At 38.1% G+C, this 19,797-nt stretch overlaps 1 protein-coding gene across 15 annotated transcripts in view; it reads left to right on the top strand.

Annotated features, from left to right (window-relative positions):
* Nucleotides 1–3,178: 3,178 nt before the first annotated feature.
* Nucleotides 3,179–19,797, top strand: part of RBM26 (RNA binding motif protein 26) — an 83,709-nt gene continuing 67,090 nt past the window's right edge. For all 15 annotated transcript variants that reach the window (XM_055335738.1, XM_055335737.1, XM_055335733.1 and 12 more), the window contains exon 1: nucleotides 3,179–3,312. In XM_055335738.1, coding sequence (XP_055191713.1) covers nucleotides 3,242–3,312 — 71 coding nt within the window. In that variant the 5' untranslated portion in view covers nucleotides 3,179–3,241. The remainder of the gene's footprint in view (nucleotides 3,313–19,797) is intronic.

Raw genomic sequence — 19,797 nt, 5'->3', positions numbered from 1 at the left:
AAGTATTCTATGAAGGTTGTTTTAGTCTTTTCTTAGCAGCATTGATAATCACACTAGGTAATTATCACCTTTGAAGGCAAAGCCAAAGATGAAGTACTGAAGTGATAAGGAATAAATGTTAATGTATAAGAAAGAGAAGAATGCTACGAAGCACTGATGACTAAATGTGGAGTAATAATAAGCACTGTACAATGCATTCAGAGGAGGAAGAGGTCACTGTCAGCTTCATTAGTCAGGGAAGATTTCATGGAAAGGAGCAGAGCTTCACCAATCCATTCAAAAAATTGAGAACTGACTGTAAATATCAGGGGCTGTGCTTGGAGCAAGAACTTCAAAACTGTAGTAACTAAGGAACAAATGATCAGTTACTTGCAAAGGTAAAGCAAGAGTGCTATATCAGAGGCAAGCACAGGCTGAAGTGAGAAAACCACAGAGAAAGAGCAGGGAGGTCTGGAATAGCTTTCCAAAGGTGACGCTGCATGCAATGAATTATGATGGATGAGTAGGATTTCAACAAGTGAAAGGGGAGAAAATACATTCTGCAATAGCTCCATTTAGTGTAAGAACACACCTCTCACGGAAGATGGAATAGCTCAAGATGGCTGAAGCAAAGGCTAAAGGGCAGTGAAAGAAATTTCTAAGGCAAATAGGTAGGGGTTTGATTATGAAAGGCCTTTTATGGAATGTTCAAGAACTTGGATTTTTATCCTGAAAATAATGTGGAAACTGATAAAGATTGTAAGCAGGGAAGTGACATGATTACATGCAAGTTTTACAATGATTGCTATTAAAGGCAATGATGATAAAGGCCAACTGAAGATTAATAATGGGTGCAGACTAAGAGGCAGAAAGATTAAAAGGCTGTTGCTATTGTTTAGGAAAAATAAAAGAAGACTTCAAACATACAGTAGCAGTGGTATTAGGAGAGAATGGATGAGGTTTGAGCAGCCAGAGAAAGTGGAGGTAGGCGTTCCTTGTGGAAATGACGTAAACATTTGAAGAAGTGGATGGTGAGCAAATCAGGTTACCTGGAGCATACAGTATTTGGTTGAAAAATGAGGATTAGCTTTGGAAGGCTGGAGCAGAGGGCCAGTTATGGAATCATTGGTGATGAAGTTGAAAATTCTGAAGTCAGCCTATTAAATAAACAGGCTACACAATTAGGATTTTACTTTTCCCATAGCAACATTAAAATATCACCTTTATTGTGGTAAAATACACATAAAATTTACTATTTTAACCATTTTAGGTGTACAGTTCAGTCGCATTAAGAACATTCACATCGTTGTGCAACCGTCAACACCGGTCATCTCCAGAACCTTTTCAACATCCCAAATGAATCTTCCCCTATTCTCCCACCACTGGCACCTACCATTCCACTTCCTGTCACTGGGAGTTTGGCTACTCTAGGAACCTCGTAAGTGGAATCATACGTTATCCGCCCTTTTGCTTCTGGCTTAGTTCACGTAGTTAAATCACTGGTTATTCAGTGGCTGGATTCTAACGTCATTCTACTCTACATGCTGTATTTTAAAACAAATGTCTAGCTTTTCCTACTTGATAATCTTTCCTACTTATGGCTCAAGGACACTTCAATCCAGCAGTTATAAACTTAGAGGAGTTCTTGAGGACAATTTCGTTTACCATCGTCCTCCATAAGAGCTTTCTATCGGTGTACTTAAGACTCGAAGTGTCTCCTATATTGCCAATTATTTTCATTTCATTCTAGTTTACAGGCGCTAGACCTTCTGCAAAATCCCACCTTGTACCTTAAGACATAGCAAATAACGGCAACTAAAAGAACACAGGCGAGGGATCCCTGGGTGGCGCAGCGGTTTAGCGCCTGCCTTTGGCCCAGGGCGCGATCCTGGAGACCCGGGATCGAATCCCACGTCGGGCTCCCGGTGCATGGAGCCTGCTTCTCCCTCTGCCTGTGTCTCTGCCTCTCTCTCTCTCTCTCTCTCTCTCTCTGTGACTATCATAAAAAAAAAAAAAAAGAACACAGGCGAGATTCAAGCTTCCCTAGAAGGGGGGGGGGAGGAGTTAATTTACTTAGGACGCTTTTGATACTATTTAATTTCCTATCTGGAGCTGAGTCGGCTCTAAGTGAAAAGAATTAAAAATCACACTGTTCTCAGGTGGCTGGGGGGGGGGGAGTCGTTACGTTTCGGATGGCTGGAAACTGTGTGAACCGCCAAGGCTATCTCACCTTTCTTTTTGGGGGGGCATGCCTAGATCATTACTGCTCTGCCATCAAGTCGAGTGATTCTGGACGAGATACTAATCCTCTGGGAGCCGGAGGGTTGGATTACAGGAGCCCGTGCCTCCCAGTCTTGCCCACACCGTGGAGCGCGCAACATGGTCCCGCAGGCCCCCGAGGGACGGAGGCGGCAGTCCCGCGCACCTGGAGCCCGGGGGCCGCCGTGCGTCCCGGCACAGCGCGCAGACGCTCTCAACGCGCGCTCCAGTCCGGAGGCTCCTTCCAACAGGATGCGCCACGGCCGGCTAATTACATAGGACGAAGCGGGGCTCCCGCTGCTTCTAGGGTCAGCGGCCGTTCTCTGTTTGTAAACAATAAAATCTTTCTCCCATACGTCGACCGAGGCGTAAAAAAAAAAAAAAAAAAAAAAAAAAAAAAAAAAAGCTCACACAGACGTCGAAACACGCGTTAAAAAAAATCGAAGCACCGCACTCGAGCGGCGCGCTCTCCGCCGATCTTACGTCTCCTCCCAGCAGGCTCTGGGACTCACCGCGAGACTTCATCAGTTCTCGCGAGATTTATCGGCAGCCATCTTCTTGGGGGTGCTGGGAGCCGGGAAGACCCCCCGAATCGTTTTCCCATTGAGCTGCCCTTCGTCTTTGCTTTCTTCACTTCTGCCTGCGCTGCCCTGCCAACACCGCCTGGTCCCGAGGCTGAGTGAAAGCCCGGATCTAGGCGCGTGTCGCGTTCCCGCTCTAAGGAAGATTTGCTCGGGTGGAGGGAAGGGGGAGGGCCCGGGCTAACCGTTGCTGCCTCAGCCGGGGTCCGGGGACCGGGAGCTCCTGGCACCCCGTGGATTCGCGGCCTGCGACGGTCCCCGCGGAGCTGTTCGCCGATCGGGGCTCGCGGGAGCCTGCCACCGGCGCCTCCTACCGCGGCCCACGCGGGCGGCGCGCGGAGGAGGGGGCGGGGGCAGCGGCGGCTGTAGCGGCCGCGACCTGGGCGGGCGGAGGAGTGTGACGGGCCTCGGGGCCGCGGTGGATGGTTTCTAAAATGATCATTGAAAACTTCGAGGCGCTCAAGTCCTGGCTCAGCAAGACTCTCGAGCCCATGTGAGTATCCAGGGGCTTTCTCCTTGCAGGGGTGGAAGCGGGAGATAGGCGGACCCGGAGATCTGTGCAGTTCGCCGAAGTGCCTGTGATGGAGGCCGAAGCGGTGAACAGAGAGAGGTCCCGGGGTTTTGTGTTTTCTCCTTTTCCCACCGTCGCTCCCAGGTTCGGGATGCCCCCAGAGAGCCTTAGCTGACCCTTTATCTTATCGTGGAGTTGGTCCTTGAACTGATAACCTCCAGTTCTCTTGTTTTCCCGTTATATGTAGAACGGCCCCAGCCTACACACGTTTGATGAAGGCCCCCAAATCGGTTTCTTTTCTTTTAGTGAATCCAAGCATAACCTCTTGCCCAAAGACCATTTTATCTTGTTTCTTTAAATGAAGTGCATGGTCCTTACTAGGGATGAGGACAGTTCTAGTGTAAGCCTCTCACGTTTTACCTGAATGCAGTCCCTGAAAGAAAGGCCACGTTTCCCATGTGCTATCTGGCTCACCAGCACCTCTCTTAACTGATTGAAGATGTAACAGGTGCTCAGGTGCCCAGGAAGATTCCCTTTTCCCACCTTCCCGCCTACATGTTTGTTAGTTTGGAGAGGAGGAAGAAAGTGTTATTTATCCATATGGGATATTTAGCAGTTTTTAAGTGGATACTGTAGATGGACTGTGGGGGGTGGGGGTGTGCAGAGTGTTGGAATGTTTTAGATTGGAAAAAACGAGTGTTTTCAGGATTTATCTTTTAATACGTAGAAAATACATCTTGGGCTAGGTGCTTTATCAAAATTGGTTGATTTACAATAAACTAAATGAAATAGGGAAAACCCACTCATTAAATTAGTTTATTAGGTGCCTGCTATGTACTGTGGGAGGCTTTGGTGATGGAGCATTTAAATTCCAAAGTTGGAAGGATGGTAATAAATAAATGAGTATTAAATAAGATTAAACTAGAAGTGGCAATTGTAATAATAGAGGGTCACATAAAAGACTGATTAGAAGACCTCTCACAGGAGATAGCATTTGAGCAATACTTAAAGGAGGAGAAGGAACCATCTGTGTCAAAGTCTGGAGAAAGACTGTTCCTTGCAGAAGGAATAGCAAGTGCAAAGGCCCTATAGCAGATACGATCACAGTGTGTTCCAGGAAGAGAAGGAAGGCAGTCACTGCTGCAAGGAACATTGTGATGGAGGAGAGAATGGAATAACGTGAGGTTGGAAAAGTAGGCAGGTGCCAAATTACAAATTAGGGCCCCCCCTAATTTGGGGCCAAATTAGGGTCTTCGAGGCCATGGTAAAGACCTAGGATTTTATTTGAATTACAGAGACAACATTAGATAATTTAAAGCAGGCAGGGACTGATTTGATTTTGTTTAACTCTGCTTGCTTTGTGGAGATTAAGGGGGCAAGAATGAAAGACTATTCTGAAGGGCATTGTAGGCAGAAATGTAGGTCATTTATATTAGAGTGATAGTGGAGACAATGAAATATGTCTTACAAGTAGATCTTATAGAACTTGCTGATGGGTTAGATGTGGGAGATCAGGGAAAGGGAAATTAAGGATAATGGTTAAGAAGTTAACCTAAGCAGCTGGATGGGTGATGGTAGAGAAGGATAGGAGAGAACAGGTTGAGGGGAGGAGGAAAGGTAATTGGTGTTTGTTACAAATCTAAGTTAGATATCAAATAGGTGGTTGGGTTATATGAGAACTCAGGCCAGGACTAGAGAAATTTGGAGTCATGCGGAAAGTATTTGAAACTGTGGAATTGTTGGGAAATTTCCTTGTAAGAATGTGTTGATACGGAAGAAAGAGGCCCCAGGTCTGAGGTAGAAGATATTTGTTACTAGAGAAACAAATGTATGGCAAGAGAGGCAGGTTGTCAACTTCATGGGATGCTGCAGAATCTATGAAAAAGGTGGAGGCAAGTAAGTGGCCCTTAGGTTTGGAAAGGTAGAAGTCATTGGTGATCTTAGCAAAATAGTTTTATTGAAGTGAGGTGGTCAAGATAGAAGCCATATTTCAGTGGATGGAGAGAGAGGTGCAACAGTGTAATGTTTAGAGGACCAACTCTGGAGTCAGAATGGCTGACTTTGAATATTGTCTCTCCACTTACCAGCTGTATAATATTGGGTAAATTACTTAACTCAGTGCCTCCCATTTCCTCATCTGTATGGAGAAATAATATTTATTAAGAATCTTTGGACATTGCCTGGTTTGTAATTAGCACTCAATAAGTGTTAAGTGAACAGAAAACTTAAAAAGTTTTTTTTTTTTTTTTGAGGATTTTATTTATTTATTCATGAGACACACACACACACACACACACACAGAGAGAGAGAGAGAGAGAGAGAGAGGCAGAGACACAGGCAGAGGGAGAAGGAGGCTTCATGCGGGGAGCCCGACGTGGGACTTCATCCCGGGTCTCCAGGAACAGGCCTTGGGCTGAAGGCAGGCGCTAAACCATTGAGCCACCCAGGGATCCCAGAAGTTTTAAGTTTAAATAGAAATTCTTAAAAAAAAATTTTTTTTAGTATGTTTGACACACAATGTTACATTAGCTTCAGGTATACAGCATAGTGATTTAACATCTCTATATGCTATGCTATATAACCAGAAAGATTATTAATAGTGTATGCTTATGATTTTTATTCACTTTTGATAAAGTTTGTTTCAGGTATGATACAGCCTACTTACATGATTATAGCACTGCAGTCATAACTTATAATAAATACAACCTAGACAGTAGTAAGAATTGGGATTGGTTCTTTCATAATGTACATTACTGTGGTAAAATTGAACCCTTATCCAATTCTTGTTCCTCATTGCATTTCAGGTGAGTTCTTGATAACTTTTAAAGCTGATTTCTAAATAAATAAATCTGATTTCAATTATCTAAGACTTGTGATTTCTAAACTTGGTTTTGTAAAACTTTAAGATGTGTTTGTTATATTAAGTTTTTTTTTTTTGCCTTACTTTAAAAATATAATTGCTAAATAAACAAATAAAAATATAATTGCCAAATAGCGCCTCTTTGAAGGAGGAACATTTGAAAGAGCAAGGTTAAGATGTAACTCAAAACTTATATAGAACTTTCTAGCTACTTGTGCTAGTTAAGTATCTCATGGTTTGGGACTTCCCCTGTATTTTGAATATGTTAATTCGGCAGACATTGAGTACTTAACCGTACTGAGCAGTGTGTTAGATATTGCAGATATTGGGAAACGAGCTGAAATAACTATCTTCATATTGTTAACCATTTATCTTTTAAGACAGATGTTAAACAAGTAATTACAAGACCTTTGAGTGTTAGGAAGTCCAGAATGCGGTCAAAATACATGTGTGGAAGGTCAGGAAAGGCTTTGCTGGTATAACATTTGATCTCAGCCTGCAGGGGTGAAGAGCAGTTTGCTAGGGCAGAAGGATGGAAATGGAGAGCTGGGAAAGCATTCTAGATTTTGAAGAACAGATGTATAAAAGCCCTAAAATGAAAGAAAAGTAGTATTTTGGGAATGAAAGAAATTGAAAAAAAAAAAAGCAAAGGGAAGAATAGCAGTGGATAGCTCCAGAGAGAGGATCCGCATCATTCAAGACTTTGTTGAGTCATGTTAAGGATTTTGGATGCTAATTGAAGGATAGTGGGAAGCTGGTGAAGTGTTTTAGGGCAGGAGAGTTTTCGCATTGATATAAAAATAAACAAAAACCCAGCCTGGGCAGTGTTTTGGCGTGAAATAAGGGTCGGTAAATCTGCATGTTATTTGATTGTAAAGTCTGTAGATGTGTCAGGGCTCTGAGTTTTGTGGGTTTTTTTTACCCCTAAATTATTGAAAATGCAGGTGTTAAAATTGGCATCTTGAAATACTTAAGGTTGACATTTTGTTCTCTCAAACATTTGCTTAGTCATACTTGTTAACAATAAAATGAAATTAGATGTTGGTCTTTAACATTCATTTCATTTTGCTAATGGGATGTCTTGGAAAAAGAATTTAAGCTTTTTTTTTTGATATTCAATTTTTCTGGTTTTGTTTTCTACACAGAAAAGATTTCCTGCTGTATTTTGAAACTTTATGAGTTTACACATCACTAAATAGGGTAACAGTAAAATTGTGGACTTTTTTTAGCTGGCGGGAAACCTCAAAATCAAATTAGAAAATCCTTAATTTTTCAGAAAATGGAGAGTCAGACTTAATTATGTGCCTAGATTTTTTGAGTTTAGTACTAAAAAACAGAATGCATGGTTTTGTGTTCTGTGTAGTGCTGTGGGAGTAATGTTGTGTGGTGGAAAGAAGCCAAGTTTTGTAACCATATAAACTAGTGTTCATCCAAGTTCTGCCACTTATTAACTGAGTAATCTAGGCAAATGAACCTCCCCTTTCCTTATTGGTATAATAAGGGGAATTATACTTATTTCCTTCTGTAGTTAGGTTTGAGACACATTTTTTAAAAGATTTTTAAATTAATTATTTTAGAGAGTGTGCCCCAAGAGAGGGCACACTATGGGGAGGGAGGGAGAGAAAGAGAATCTTAAGCAGACTCCCCACTGAGCTAGGAGCCCTGCTGACTCGATCTCATGACCCCCGGGATCATGACCCGAGCCAAAATTAGGAGTTGAATGCTTGACAGAATGAGCCACCCAGGGGCCCCTGAGACACATTTTTAAGAGCCTGCCTCTTCCCTTCTTCCTTATATCCTGCTCGATTTAACATAAATAAGTTACATTACTTGTTACTGTTATCACTACTGCAGCTTCTACTACTATCTGCATTTGTATGCATTGCTGAGAGTTTTGTATTACTTCCAAGTTCTGAGAGGTAAGCATTTTTCAAGTGATGACACTGAGTGGCAGAGTTAAGGTACTTGTCCAGAGTCACACAGCTACCTATGGCATATGACTAAACAGTCATTTAAACTCATGCTTTTTGCCTCTAGAGCCATGTTCATAATTTATTATTATACAGTATAGTGTATTCTGTCCTATTACTGTACGTACTTTTTTACTATGAAATTTTCATAATAACTAGCTGAAGTTATAAAGGATTAAAGTTCTAAACCATCATGGTTATCAGTGCTTTACAGTTGAAGAAAACCTTCGGAGTTTTTCTAGTCTTTCTCCCTTCACCCACACTTGTTAACTATACCTTTCTCACCACATAAAATTATTTTTGTTCCCGTTTTACCGGAAGAATTGAAAGGTGATCTTTTCACTACTGAACTTTATTCCTGTTTTCCTCCGTTAGTCTTTCTCTTTTTACAGACCCCTTTTGGCATAGAAAGTCAATTTCTTAGTCCTTAAGGAAGAAAAACTCAGTAGCAGTAGGAGCAAAAACAAAACAAGAAATAAAATCATACTTTGCTTCAGTCACTTTCATGTTAGCTTTTCCTTTCAATAGTAAATCTAGAAATAGTAGTCTTTAATTTTTCCCTCCTTTGTCCCCATTTACTTCTTAATCCCTTGTCATATAGTTTCTTCCTCCTTATATGCAAACAAGATTTTTTACCTCAGTGTTACCAATGATTTTGTGTTTATTAAATATAGAGATTTTACATAAATTTTGTATTTTGTCCTGATGTATAACATTAAACAATGTTAATACTGCCTTTTTTAACATCTCATTTCTCTTTCTTTTCAAATCAGTCCTATCCTTTTTAGTTATTTTTCTTGCCTTTTAATTATTTTTAAGTTTTGTTTCCATGCCTTTTTTTTTCCCCTCAACTATTTCTGCTCCTGTCATCTCATTTAAATTCATTCCCATGGATAGTTTTTATTATAATCTGTGCCAGTAGTCCTTTAAAACAACAACAACAACAACAACAACTGTGTGTGTATGTATTGTGGAATCTTTGAACGTTTGATTAAAGACTTCCTTCCTTAGGATATTGCATATGCTATGTATAAATTTGCATGGAATTTCAGTTTTTCCCAGAGAACCTCTAGTCTCCACATTATTTTTCACATATGTATGTTTTGACGTAACCACTCTTTAAAGCCTTAACCTCTTATTCCAGTTGCTAGCTGTATATTCACCTGGTTCTCCCATCTGAACTTCAAACTACATTTCTGAAAATAAATGTTCTCTGAATTTACTAATTTCCATTTCATTTCCTTAAATTTTCCAGGCTTGAAATTTTATTTTTTGACTTTTCCTCCCTTTATTCTTTTCCCCCTTCAGTTAATCATTGGGTTCTATCTCTTTCTTTTAATAACGTTGCTCAGTTGGGGGCCTTACACTCCTTATCTAAACCGTTGGGAGTTTTTTTTTTCTCCCTTCTGTGTCCATCCTGGATGCCCAACCTTGATTATATCCTTTTGTTTGATCAAAATCCTTAGCACTCCTGAATAAATTGGATGCATTTTGACTTGGCTTTCAAAATGTATGATTACTTATCTTTCCAGTTTGTATCTTCTCATTTTTTTGTGAGTCTTAACTTCAGCAGAAGTGAACTTTTTTCTGTATCACATTTTTTTTCTCATTTTTAAAATTTAAGTTCAATTTGCCAGCATATAGTATAACACCCAGTGCTCATCCCATCAAGTGCCCTCCTCATTGCCTGTCACCCAGTTACCCCAATTCCCCCCCCACCTCCCCTTCCACAACTCTTTGTTAGTTTCCCAGAGTTAGGAATCTTTCCTGGTTTGTCTCCCTCTTTAATTTTTCCCACTTAGTTCCCTTCCTTTCCCTTATCCCTTTCACTATTTCTTATATTCCATGTATGAGTGAAACCATATGATGATTGTCCTTCTCTGATTGACTTATTTCACTCAGCATAGTACCCTCCATTTCCATCCATGTTGAAGCAAATGGTGGGTATTCATCTCTTCTGATGGCTGAGTAATATTCCATTGTGGGTATGTGTGTGTGTGTACACACACACACACACACACACCACATACCTTCTTTATCCATTCATCTGTTGAATGACATTGTGGCTCCTTCCACAGTTTGGCTATTGTTCATTGCTGCTATGAACATTGGGGTGCAGGTGTCCCAACGTTTTACTACACCATTATCTTTGGAGTAAATACCCAGTAGTGTAATTGCTGGGTCGTTGGGTAGCTCTATTTTTAACTTCTTGAGTAACCTCCACACTGTTTTCCAGAGTGGCTGTACCAGTTTGCATTCCCACCAACAGTGCAAGAGGGTTCCCCTGTCTCTACATCCTCTCCCAACATTTGTTGCTTCCTGTCTTGTTAATTTTCACCATTCTCACTGGTGTGAGGTAGTATCTCATTGTGGTTTTTATTTTTTCTGATGGCAAGTGATGTGGAGCATTTTTTCATGTGCTTGTTAGCCATGTGTATGTCTTCTTCGGAGAAATTTCTGTTCATGTCTTCTGTCCATTTCATGATTAGATATTTTGTTTCTTGGGTGTTGAGTTTGATAAGCTCTTTATAGATCTTGGATACTAGTTCTTTATCTGATAATTCGTTTGCAAATATCTTCTCCCATTCTGTAGGTTGTCTTTTAGTTTTGTTGACTCTTTCATTGGCTGTGCAGAAGCCTTTTATCTTGATTAAATTCCAGTAGTTCATTTTTGCTTTTGTTCTCTTGCCTTCATAGATGTATCTTGCAAGAAGTTGCTGTAGTCAAGTTCAGAAAGGTGGTTGCCTGTGTTCTCTAGGATTTTGGTGGATTCTTGTCTCACATTTAGATCTTACAACCATTTTTAGTTTATCTTTGTGTCTGGTGCAAGAAAATGGTCCGGTTTAATTCTTCTGCATGTGGCTGTCCAATTTTCCCAGCACCATTTATTGAAGAGACTGTTCTTTTTCCAGTGAATATTCTTTCCTGCTTTATCAAATATTAGTTGACCATAGAGTTGATACTGTCCCCCTTCACAACTTTTAGAGGGTAACATGATAAGCTATATGTACGTTGAAACCAAAGCTCAGCGAAGATTCCAGGTCTTCCGGAAAGTGATTTGTGATACATTCATCTGGAAGGAATGACATGACTCTTCTCCTAGGACAGTTTGCATTGATTAATTAGGACTTTCATCATTTGCTTTCAACAATTACTTGTTTAGTAATTGGTTCTTATTTATTTTAATTTCATTTTTAGAATCTCACGTCTTGAAAGTAGACGCCAAAGCTTTTAGATTTAACTGTCTTCCTGTTGTATATGGTGGCCAGCACAGTGCCTCATGTGTGGTATATTAAATGCACTGGTTGAAATTTCTAGTTTGTATAACAACCTAGGCAGAAGAGTGTAGACTATAAAATCTACCATACTTTAATGAGAATTTTATTTCAGAGCAGTAGATATGTGAGCAATTTGAAAAATTACTAATCTCTGGGTCTGTTTTTCTTTATTTTTACTTGATAGCACCTTCAGATTATGTAAAGCTTAAGTGATTTTTTAGGGCAAAAGGACATTGAAAAATATTAATAACATTTATTCAAAGTTTTTTTTTTTAAAGATTTTATTTATTTATTCATGAGAGACACAGAGAGGCAGCAACACAGGCAGAGGGAGAATCAGGCTCCATGCAGGGAGCCCGATGTGGGACTTGATCCTGGGACTCCAGGGTCATGCCCTGGGCTGAAGGCAGGCGCCAGACCGCTGAGCCATCCAGGCGTCCCTGAAAGTATTTTTGAATGCTATTATATGCAACCTACTGGCCTCCGCAGAGCTGCCCTGAGAAGAATGCTATGTGGTTGGTAATTCTAGTCTAATGAATTTTACAGCTGGTAGAAGTGTTTTTTTAATAGCTAATTATTGTTTAAAATATTTTTCATCACTCTCTTCATCCCTTTAACTTTTGTTGAGTTGACTCTCATTACCACTTTTCACTGCTACAGCCTTACTTACTTGGCTTTTTTTTTTTTTTTAAATTTTAAGTTATTTATGATAGATTGAGAGAGAGAGAGAGAGAGAGAGAGAGAGAGAGACAGGCAGAGACATAGGCAGAGGGAGAAGCAGGCTCCATGCACCGGGAGCCAGATGTGGGATTCGATCCCAGGTCTCCAGGATCGCGCCCTGGGCCAAAGGCAGGCGCCAAACCGCTGCGCCACCCAGGGATCCCTTACTTGGCTTTTCCATCTGAGTGCTGAGCAGTTAAAATGGACTTAGCAGTTTTTATACGTTTTAGCACTTTCTTATCTTTGGCTTGCAAAAGTTCTCAAATAAAATTATATGCATAAATGAAGGCAGAGATAGTATTATTGAACAAAACAGAAAATAAGTTACTCTACTGTTTGGTGTCTATACATCAGGAGTGACTAATTCAGGCTTGAGCTAAACAGCTTCAAGGAATATTGTTTTTTTTTCCTCCTGCTTCCTTAGTCCCAGGAAATAGAGAATGAGAAATGAGTGGGTAGTATAAGTCTTTCCTAACCAAACTTAGTCACTTACTTCCACTACTTCATTTCTGTGGAAGAATCCTTTTTCAGTCTACAAATAGTAACTTCTTGGGATCCCTGGGTGGCGCAGCGGTTTGGCGCCTGCCTTTGGCCCACAGCGCGATCCTGGAGACCCGGGATCGAGTCCCACGTCGGGCTCCCGGTGCATGGAGCCTGCTTCTCCCTCTGCCTGTGTCTCTGCCTCTCTCTCTCTCACTGTGTGCCTATCATAAATAAATAAAACAACAAAAAAAAAAAGTTTACAAATAGTAACTTCTCAAACAGGTAAAAGTTTATTTTTAACTTGGCATCATATTAAATATTGTGTTTATATGAAATAATGGAATTCACTTGAGATCTCTTAGTGATTCTTCCTGAGATATTTTGCCAACACACAAGTAGATACATATGTTATTTATAATTCTCTTTTTTACATAGTTGGTATCATACTTGGATGTCATTCTATGAAATATGTAAAAGTGTTGCCTTTTTTTAAGGTTACTTAGTGTTTTAATGGATATACCATAATTTAACCATCTGTATTGATGAACTGGACAAATAGTACTACAGTGTATATTTACCACATGACACACCATGTGTACCCTTAGAATCACTTAGATTCTACTGTTAACATTTTAGTGTACTTGCCACCCTCTTTATTCGATGTATTTTAAAGTAAATTGCAGATGTTAATGAACTTAACCCTAAATACTTACCATTGCATATCATTAGAGTTCAGTATTTGTTTATAGTTTTTTTAAAAAAGCTTGACATAATCTGTATACAGTAGTGTACACACATCTTAAAGTGTATCCTTTGATGAGTTTTGACAGATGTGTATATCTTTGTAACTCCGTTCCCTATCAAAATAAAGAACATTACTACCATTCTAGAATGTTTCCTCTTTCCCCTTGCCATGCTACCACCTACCCATAGAAATAAGTACTGTGCTGATTTTTTTCCCCACTGTATATTAGTTTTGCTTGTTACTGGAACTTTGTATAAGTGGAGTTTTAGAATCGGTACTCTTTAGAGCAGGACTTTTTTATTTTTCAGAATGTTCTTGAGCTTTATCCATATTGTTGCATATATCTGTATCTTGTTCCTTTTTTTTTTACTGCTGAATAGTATTCCATTGTCAATGCATGCTATATGGTTATAATAATGCTTGTGCAATTTTTTAGTACTGGCTGGTTAACAGAATTTTTCTTTTTCTTTTCAATTGAAAATAATATATACTTGTTTTAATAAAAATTCGAAGAGTATAGAAATAGAAAGTGAAAGTGAGTCTTCCTTCTTGATCCTCGTTTGTAAATGCATAATTGTATATTTATAAAAATAAACATACATGTATTATGTTTATGTAGGTACATACAATTGACCCTTGAATAACATGTTTAAATTGCACAGGTCCACTTATACATGAATGTTTTGTAGTACTGTAAATGTATTTTCCTAATAACTCTCAAGGTTTTCTTTTACCTAGCTTAATTTATTGTAAAAATACAGTATGTAATTATATATAATGTACATGTATATATATATACATGTATATATAATGTTAAATATATGTAATGTATATATAATACACAAAAGGTGTATTAATTGACTTTATATTGTTGGTAAGGTTTCTGGTCAGTAGTAAGCTAGTAGTGTTTAAGATTTGGGGGAGTCAGAAGTTACAGATTTTTGTGTGGGGGTTGTCCCCCTTAATCCTTGCATTGTTCCAGGGTCAACTAATTTTTTAACATAGACCAGATCATGTTGTTCATATGTTACTATACAGATATTGTAATAGACAGTATGCGTATCTTCCCATATGATTATATTCTTTAGCTTCTTGTCTTCCTAATGGCTCCATAGTATGGCTCACATACTCATTATGTGAGTGTACTGTATAATTTGTTTTAATAGTGCTTTAAGACAAGGTAATTACTTTAAAAAATAGCTTATTTTCTTAAACTATTAAATTCCTGCACATAGTTACAAGAAAGAAAACCTGCCAGAAGGCTTTGAAATGAAAAGTCAAAGTCCTCTTCACACTTCTTACCCTAGCATTTTTAATATTAATATGTAGTCTTTATGCTTTTAAAATGGCTGATTCCAATTTTGAATAACTGTACCATAGTTTACTTAACCGTATTTTTACTTGTGATTTAGTTCATTTCCTAGGTTTTTTTTTTTAATTTTATAAATAACTGCAGTGAACATCTTGCCATATGTAGTTTCTTTTTTTCTTACTCTTCTTTCTTTCCTTTCCCTCCCTCTCATTCTCTCTCCATCTCTTTCTTCCTCTCTGCCCCTCCCTTCTCTTTATTCTGTTTCTTTCTCCTCTTCCCACCCAGTCCTGGTCCTCATTACAGAGGAATTATTTTCCAGATGTCACCTAATGCTGCTGTTGGAGGCCTTCTTAACATTAAAGTGTGCTTTTGGTGATGGTGTATTTAAATCCAGTAGTTCAGATACACTTGTTTTTTGAAGTCATACTGTGTTGTGGCAAGTAATTTCTCTAGTTTATTTGTCTCAGCTATTTAAAGAGTGATAGGAGAGAAAGTATGTCAGTATTAATTCTGGTTTTTTACTTTATGACTTTCTGCTTCCTGCTGGTCCTACACTCCCTGGTTCTATGCCCACATTCTCCAATTATTTTTCATTGCTTACTGGCAATTTAAAAGTTGTTATAAAAAATACAAATTTAAGATTTATACAAATCTTAAAAAGCTACTATAAGTGAAAAATACTTAAATGATTATAAAGTCTACCTAAAAGCATAAAAATATGCCCTTCAGCAGATCATTTGTTGCTCTTTGTAATACAGTTGTGTGGTTTTTTTTTTTTAAGATTTTATTTATTTTTTCATGAGAGAGACACACACAGAGAGAGGCATGCTCCATGCAGAGAGCCTGATGTGGATCTTGGTCCTGGGACTCCAGGATCATGCCCTGGGCCGAAGGCAGACACTCAACTGCTGAGCCACTCAGGCGTCCCAGTAATACAGTTTTTTAAATTGAATAAATCTCCTGAAGAACATTTTTTTTTAAGATTTTATTTATTCATGAGAGACACACAGAGAGGGGGAGAGAGAGAGAGAGGCAGAGGGAGAAACAGGCTCCATGCAGGGAAGCCTGACGTGGGACTCGATCCTAGGTCTCCAGGATCAGGCCCTGGGCTGAAGGCAGCACAGCACTAAACCACTGAGCCACCCGGGCTGCTCCAACATTTTGTAATCTTAAGGTGTAAAGTGTGTCACTTTGATACATTTATATATCTTGATAAAATTGCCAACGTAGTGATATTTATCACATAATTATAGTACAATATTGTCAGTGTCTGTAATACTGTGAATTAGGTCTCCATGGCCTATTTACTACTCATTACAATCTATACCCTTAAAATACCATCACTCCCATCTCCTCCCCCCACCCCGCCGCCAGTCCCTGGTAGCCACCTATTAACTCTGTTTTCAGGTTTAACTTTTTTAGATTTCACATATACAGTATTTATCTTTCTCTTTTACCTTGCGTAGCAGAATGTGCTAATAGTCCATCATTTTCTTCACAAAAGGAAAGGTATCTTCCTTTCTTGTGCTGAATAATTTTCCATTGTCTTTATGTATCACATCTTCTTTACCCATTTATATGTTGAAGGGCGTTTGGGTTGTTTTCAGATCTTGACTATTGTGGATAATGCTGTGATAAAAATGGAAATTCATATATCTCATCAAAATCTTGTTTACGCAGAAGTGGAATTGTTGGATTGACTGATAGATCTTTTAAAAACTTTTGAGGACCCTCCAAGTTATTTTTTATACTGGCTGGGCCACTTTATATTCCCAAGCAACAATGTATAATGAGGGTTCTCTTTTCACAACATCCTAACCAGCATCTGTTGTTTTTTGTCTTCTTGATGGTAGGTATTCTAACAGGTGTGAGGCAGTATCCCCTTGTTGTTTTGATTTGCATTTCCCTGATGTTTCGTGATATTTAGCATCTTTTTCATGTGTCTTTGACCATTTTGATGTCCTCTGGGGAAATGGATAATTTAGTTCTTATTTTTTAATTGGAATGTTTGGTTTTGTTTGTTTTTGAGTTGATGGAGTTCTTATATCTTTGGGGTATGAACCCTTCCAATTTATGGTTTACAGAAATCTCCTTTTCTGCAAGTTATCTTGCATTTTGTTCACAGTTTCGTTTGCAGAAGCTTTTTAGTTTGATGTAGTCCCACTTGTTTCTTTTTGCTTATTATTGCTTTTGCTTTTGGTGTCAACTTCAAAAACTCATTGCTAATACCTATGTCAAGGAGTTTACCTCCTCTTTTCTTTAGGACTTTTGCTTCAGGTCTTAAGTTTAAGTCTTTGATCTGTTTTGAGTTAGTTTTTGTATATGTTGTAAGATTTTGGTTTTTTATTTTTTTGCATATGACCAATTTGCCCAACACCATTTATTGAAGAGACTATATAGACTACCCTTTCCCCGTTGTAAATTCTTGTCTTCTTTATTATAAATTGGCCATATTTACATGGGTTTATTTTTGGGCTCTGTTCTGTTCTCTTGGTATAAGTGTCTGTTTTTATGCCAATACCACACTTTTAATTACTCTCCTTTGTAATTTAGTTTGAAATCAGGGACTATGGTGCCTCCAGCTTTGTTCTCTTTTGTAAGACTGCTTTGACTATTCAGGGTCTTTTGTGGTTCCATACAAATTTTAGGAGTTGTTTGTTCTATTTATGTGAAAAATACTATTGGAATTTTGGAAAGAATTGCAGTGAATCTATAGACTGCTTTGAGCAATGATGGACATTTTCACAATATTAATTCCTCTGCTCCATGAACATGAGATGTCTTTCCATCTGTTTGTTTCTTTAATTTCTTTCACAGTCGTGTAGTTTTTGTTGTACAGGTTTTTTTATTTACTTGCTTAAATTTATTCCTAAGTGTTTTATTATTTTTGGTGCTATTGTGAAAGGGATAGTTTTCTTTATTTTTCAGATATTTCATCATTAGTATAAAGGAATGCAACTCACTTGTGTATGTAGATTTTGTATTCTGCAACTTTACTGAAATCATTGATTAGTTCCAAAAGTTTTTTGATTGAGTCTGTGGGTGGTTTTTTTTTTTTTTTTAAGATTAAAATCATGTCATTGGAAAATAGCCGCAGTGTTACTTTTTAATGTTACAATTTGGATGCATTTTATTCTTTTGTCTAGCCTAATTGCTCTAGCAAGGACTTCCAGTACTATATTGTGAGTAAGAGAGGTGAGAGTGGGCAATATTGTTTTATTCCTGATGTGAGAAGAAAAGCTTTCAGTTTCTCCCATTGAATGTAATGTGAGCTGTGAGTTTGTATGATAGCCTTTATTGTGTTGAGGTTTGGCTCTTTTCTACTCAGTCTGTTAAGGTTTTTTTATATGAAGGGATATTGTATATTGTCAAATATTCTTTCTGTCTATTCAGATGATCATGTGATTTTGATCTTTCATTTTATCGATGGGATATCTTATATTTGTTGATTTACGTATGTTGAACCATTCTTCCTTCCCAGGGATAAATCCCAGTTGGTTGTGATGCATAATCCCTTCAACGTCTTCCTGAATTTGGCTTGCTAATATTTTCTTGAGAATTTTTGCACATATATTCATTAGAAATACTGGTCTGTAGGTTTTTTTTTTTTTTTTTTTGGTGGTATTCCTATCTGGTTTTGGTATCAGGGTAATGTTAGTCTCATAAAATGAGTTAGGAAGTTTGCCCTCATTATTTTGGAAGCATATGAGAATTGATTGGTGTTAATTCTTTAAATGCTCTATAGAATTATCCAGTGAAGCTGTCTAGTCCTCGTCATTTCACATGTTGGGAATTTTTTATTGCTGATTCAGTCCAGATTTTCTGTTTCTTCCTGATTTGGTCTTGGTGGGCTGTATGTTTCTAGGAATGTATACATTTCTTCTACATTATATAATTTGTTGGCATATAATTATTCACAGTACCTTAAGCTTTTATGTATTTCTGTAGTATTTATCATAATGCCTTTTTTATTTCTAATTTTTTTTCAGCATTCACTTATTTTCCTCTTAGTCTAGCTAAAGGTTTATGAGTTTTATCTTTTCAAAGAACCAGCTCTTAGTTTTATTAATCCTTTCTGATGTTTTTTGGTCTCTCATGACTTTCCACTCTGATCATTATTATTTTCTTCTTTGTGATAACTTTGGGCTTAATTTATTTTTTTCCTAGTTCTTTGAGGTGTAAAGTCAGGTTGTTTATATGAGATACTTCTATTTTTTTTAGTATATGCATTTACTGCTATAAGTTTCCTTTCAGGACTGCTTTTGCTGCATTCCACAATATTTGCTTTGTTGTTTTTATTTTATTTGTTTCAAGATAATTTTTTATTTTCCATTTGGTTTCTTTGGCCCAGTAGTTTGGAAGTGCATTGCTTCCATAGTTTCCACATATTTGTAGATCTTCTTACTTTCCTCTTGTTGATTTCTAGTTTCCTATCATTGTGGTCAGAGAATATAGTTGGTATGATTTCAGTCTTCTTAAATTTGCCAAGATTTGTTTTGTGGCCTATCACGTGCTCTGTGTTGGCGAATGTTCCATGTGCCCTTAAGAAGAATACTTATTTTACTGCTCTTGGCTAGAATGTTCTACATATCTGTTAAGCCCATTTGTTCTGAAATGTGGTTCAGTTCCAGTGTTGCCTTGTTGATTTTCTGCCTTGATAATCTATCCACCATAGCGAGTGGGGTATTGAAGTCCCCTACATTTACTTAATGTATTCTTGTCTGTGTTTCCTTTAAGATCTGTTTCAGTTGCTTAATATATTTTAGTGTTCACGATTTGGAAATGTATATATTTACTATTATATTTTCTTGATGTGTTTACTTTTATCATTGTATAATGACCTTCTTTGACTCTTGTTACCCTTTTTGACTTGAAGTCTATTTTGTCTAATATAATTATGGGTCTGTCCGCCTTCTTTCTGTTTTTGTTTCCTTGGAATATCTTCTGTCCTTTCACTTTTGAGCCTCTGTGTATCATTAGAATGGAAATGAGTCTCATATAAGTAGCATATACTTGGGTCTTGTTTTTTAATCCATCCAGCCACTCTATATTTTGATTGGTGAACTAATCATTTAGTTTAGGATGATTATTGATATGTA

Source organism: Nyctereutes procyonoides, unplaced genomic scaffold (genome assembly GCF_905146905.1).
Source record: "Nyctereutes procyonoides isolate TBG_1078 unplaced genomic scaffold, NYPRO_anot_genome, whole genome shotgun sequence".
In the NCBI taxonomy this organism is placed as follows: domain Eukaryota; kingdom Metazoa; phylum Chordata; class Mammalia; order Carnivora; family Canidae; genus Nyctereutes; species Nyctereutes procyonoides.
Note: the sequence above shows the minus strand (reverse complement) of the source record. Positions and strands in the feature narration are given on the sequence as shown.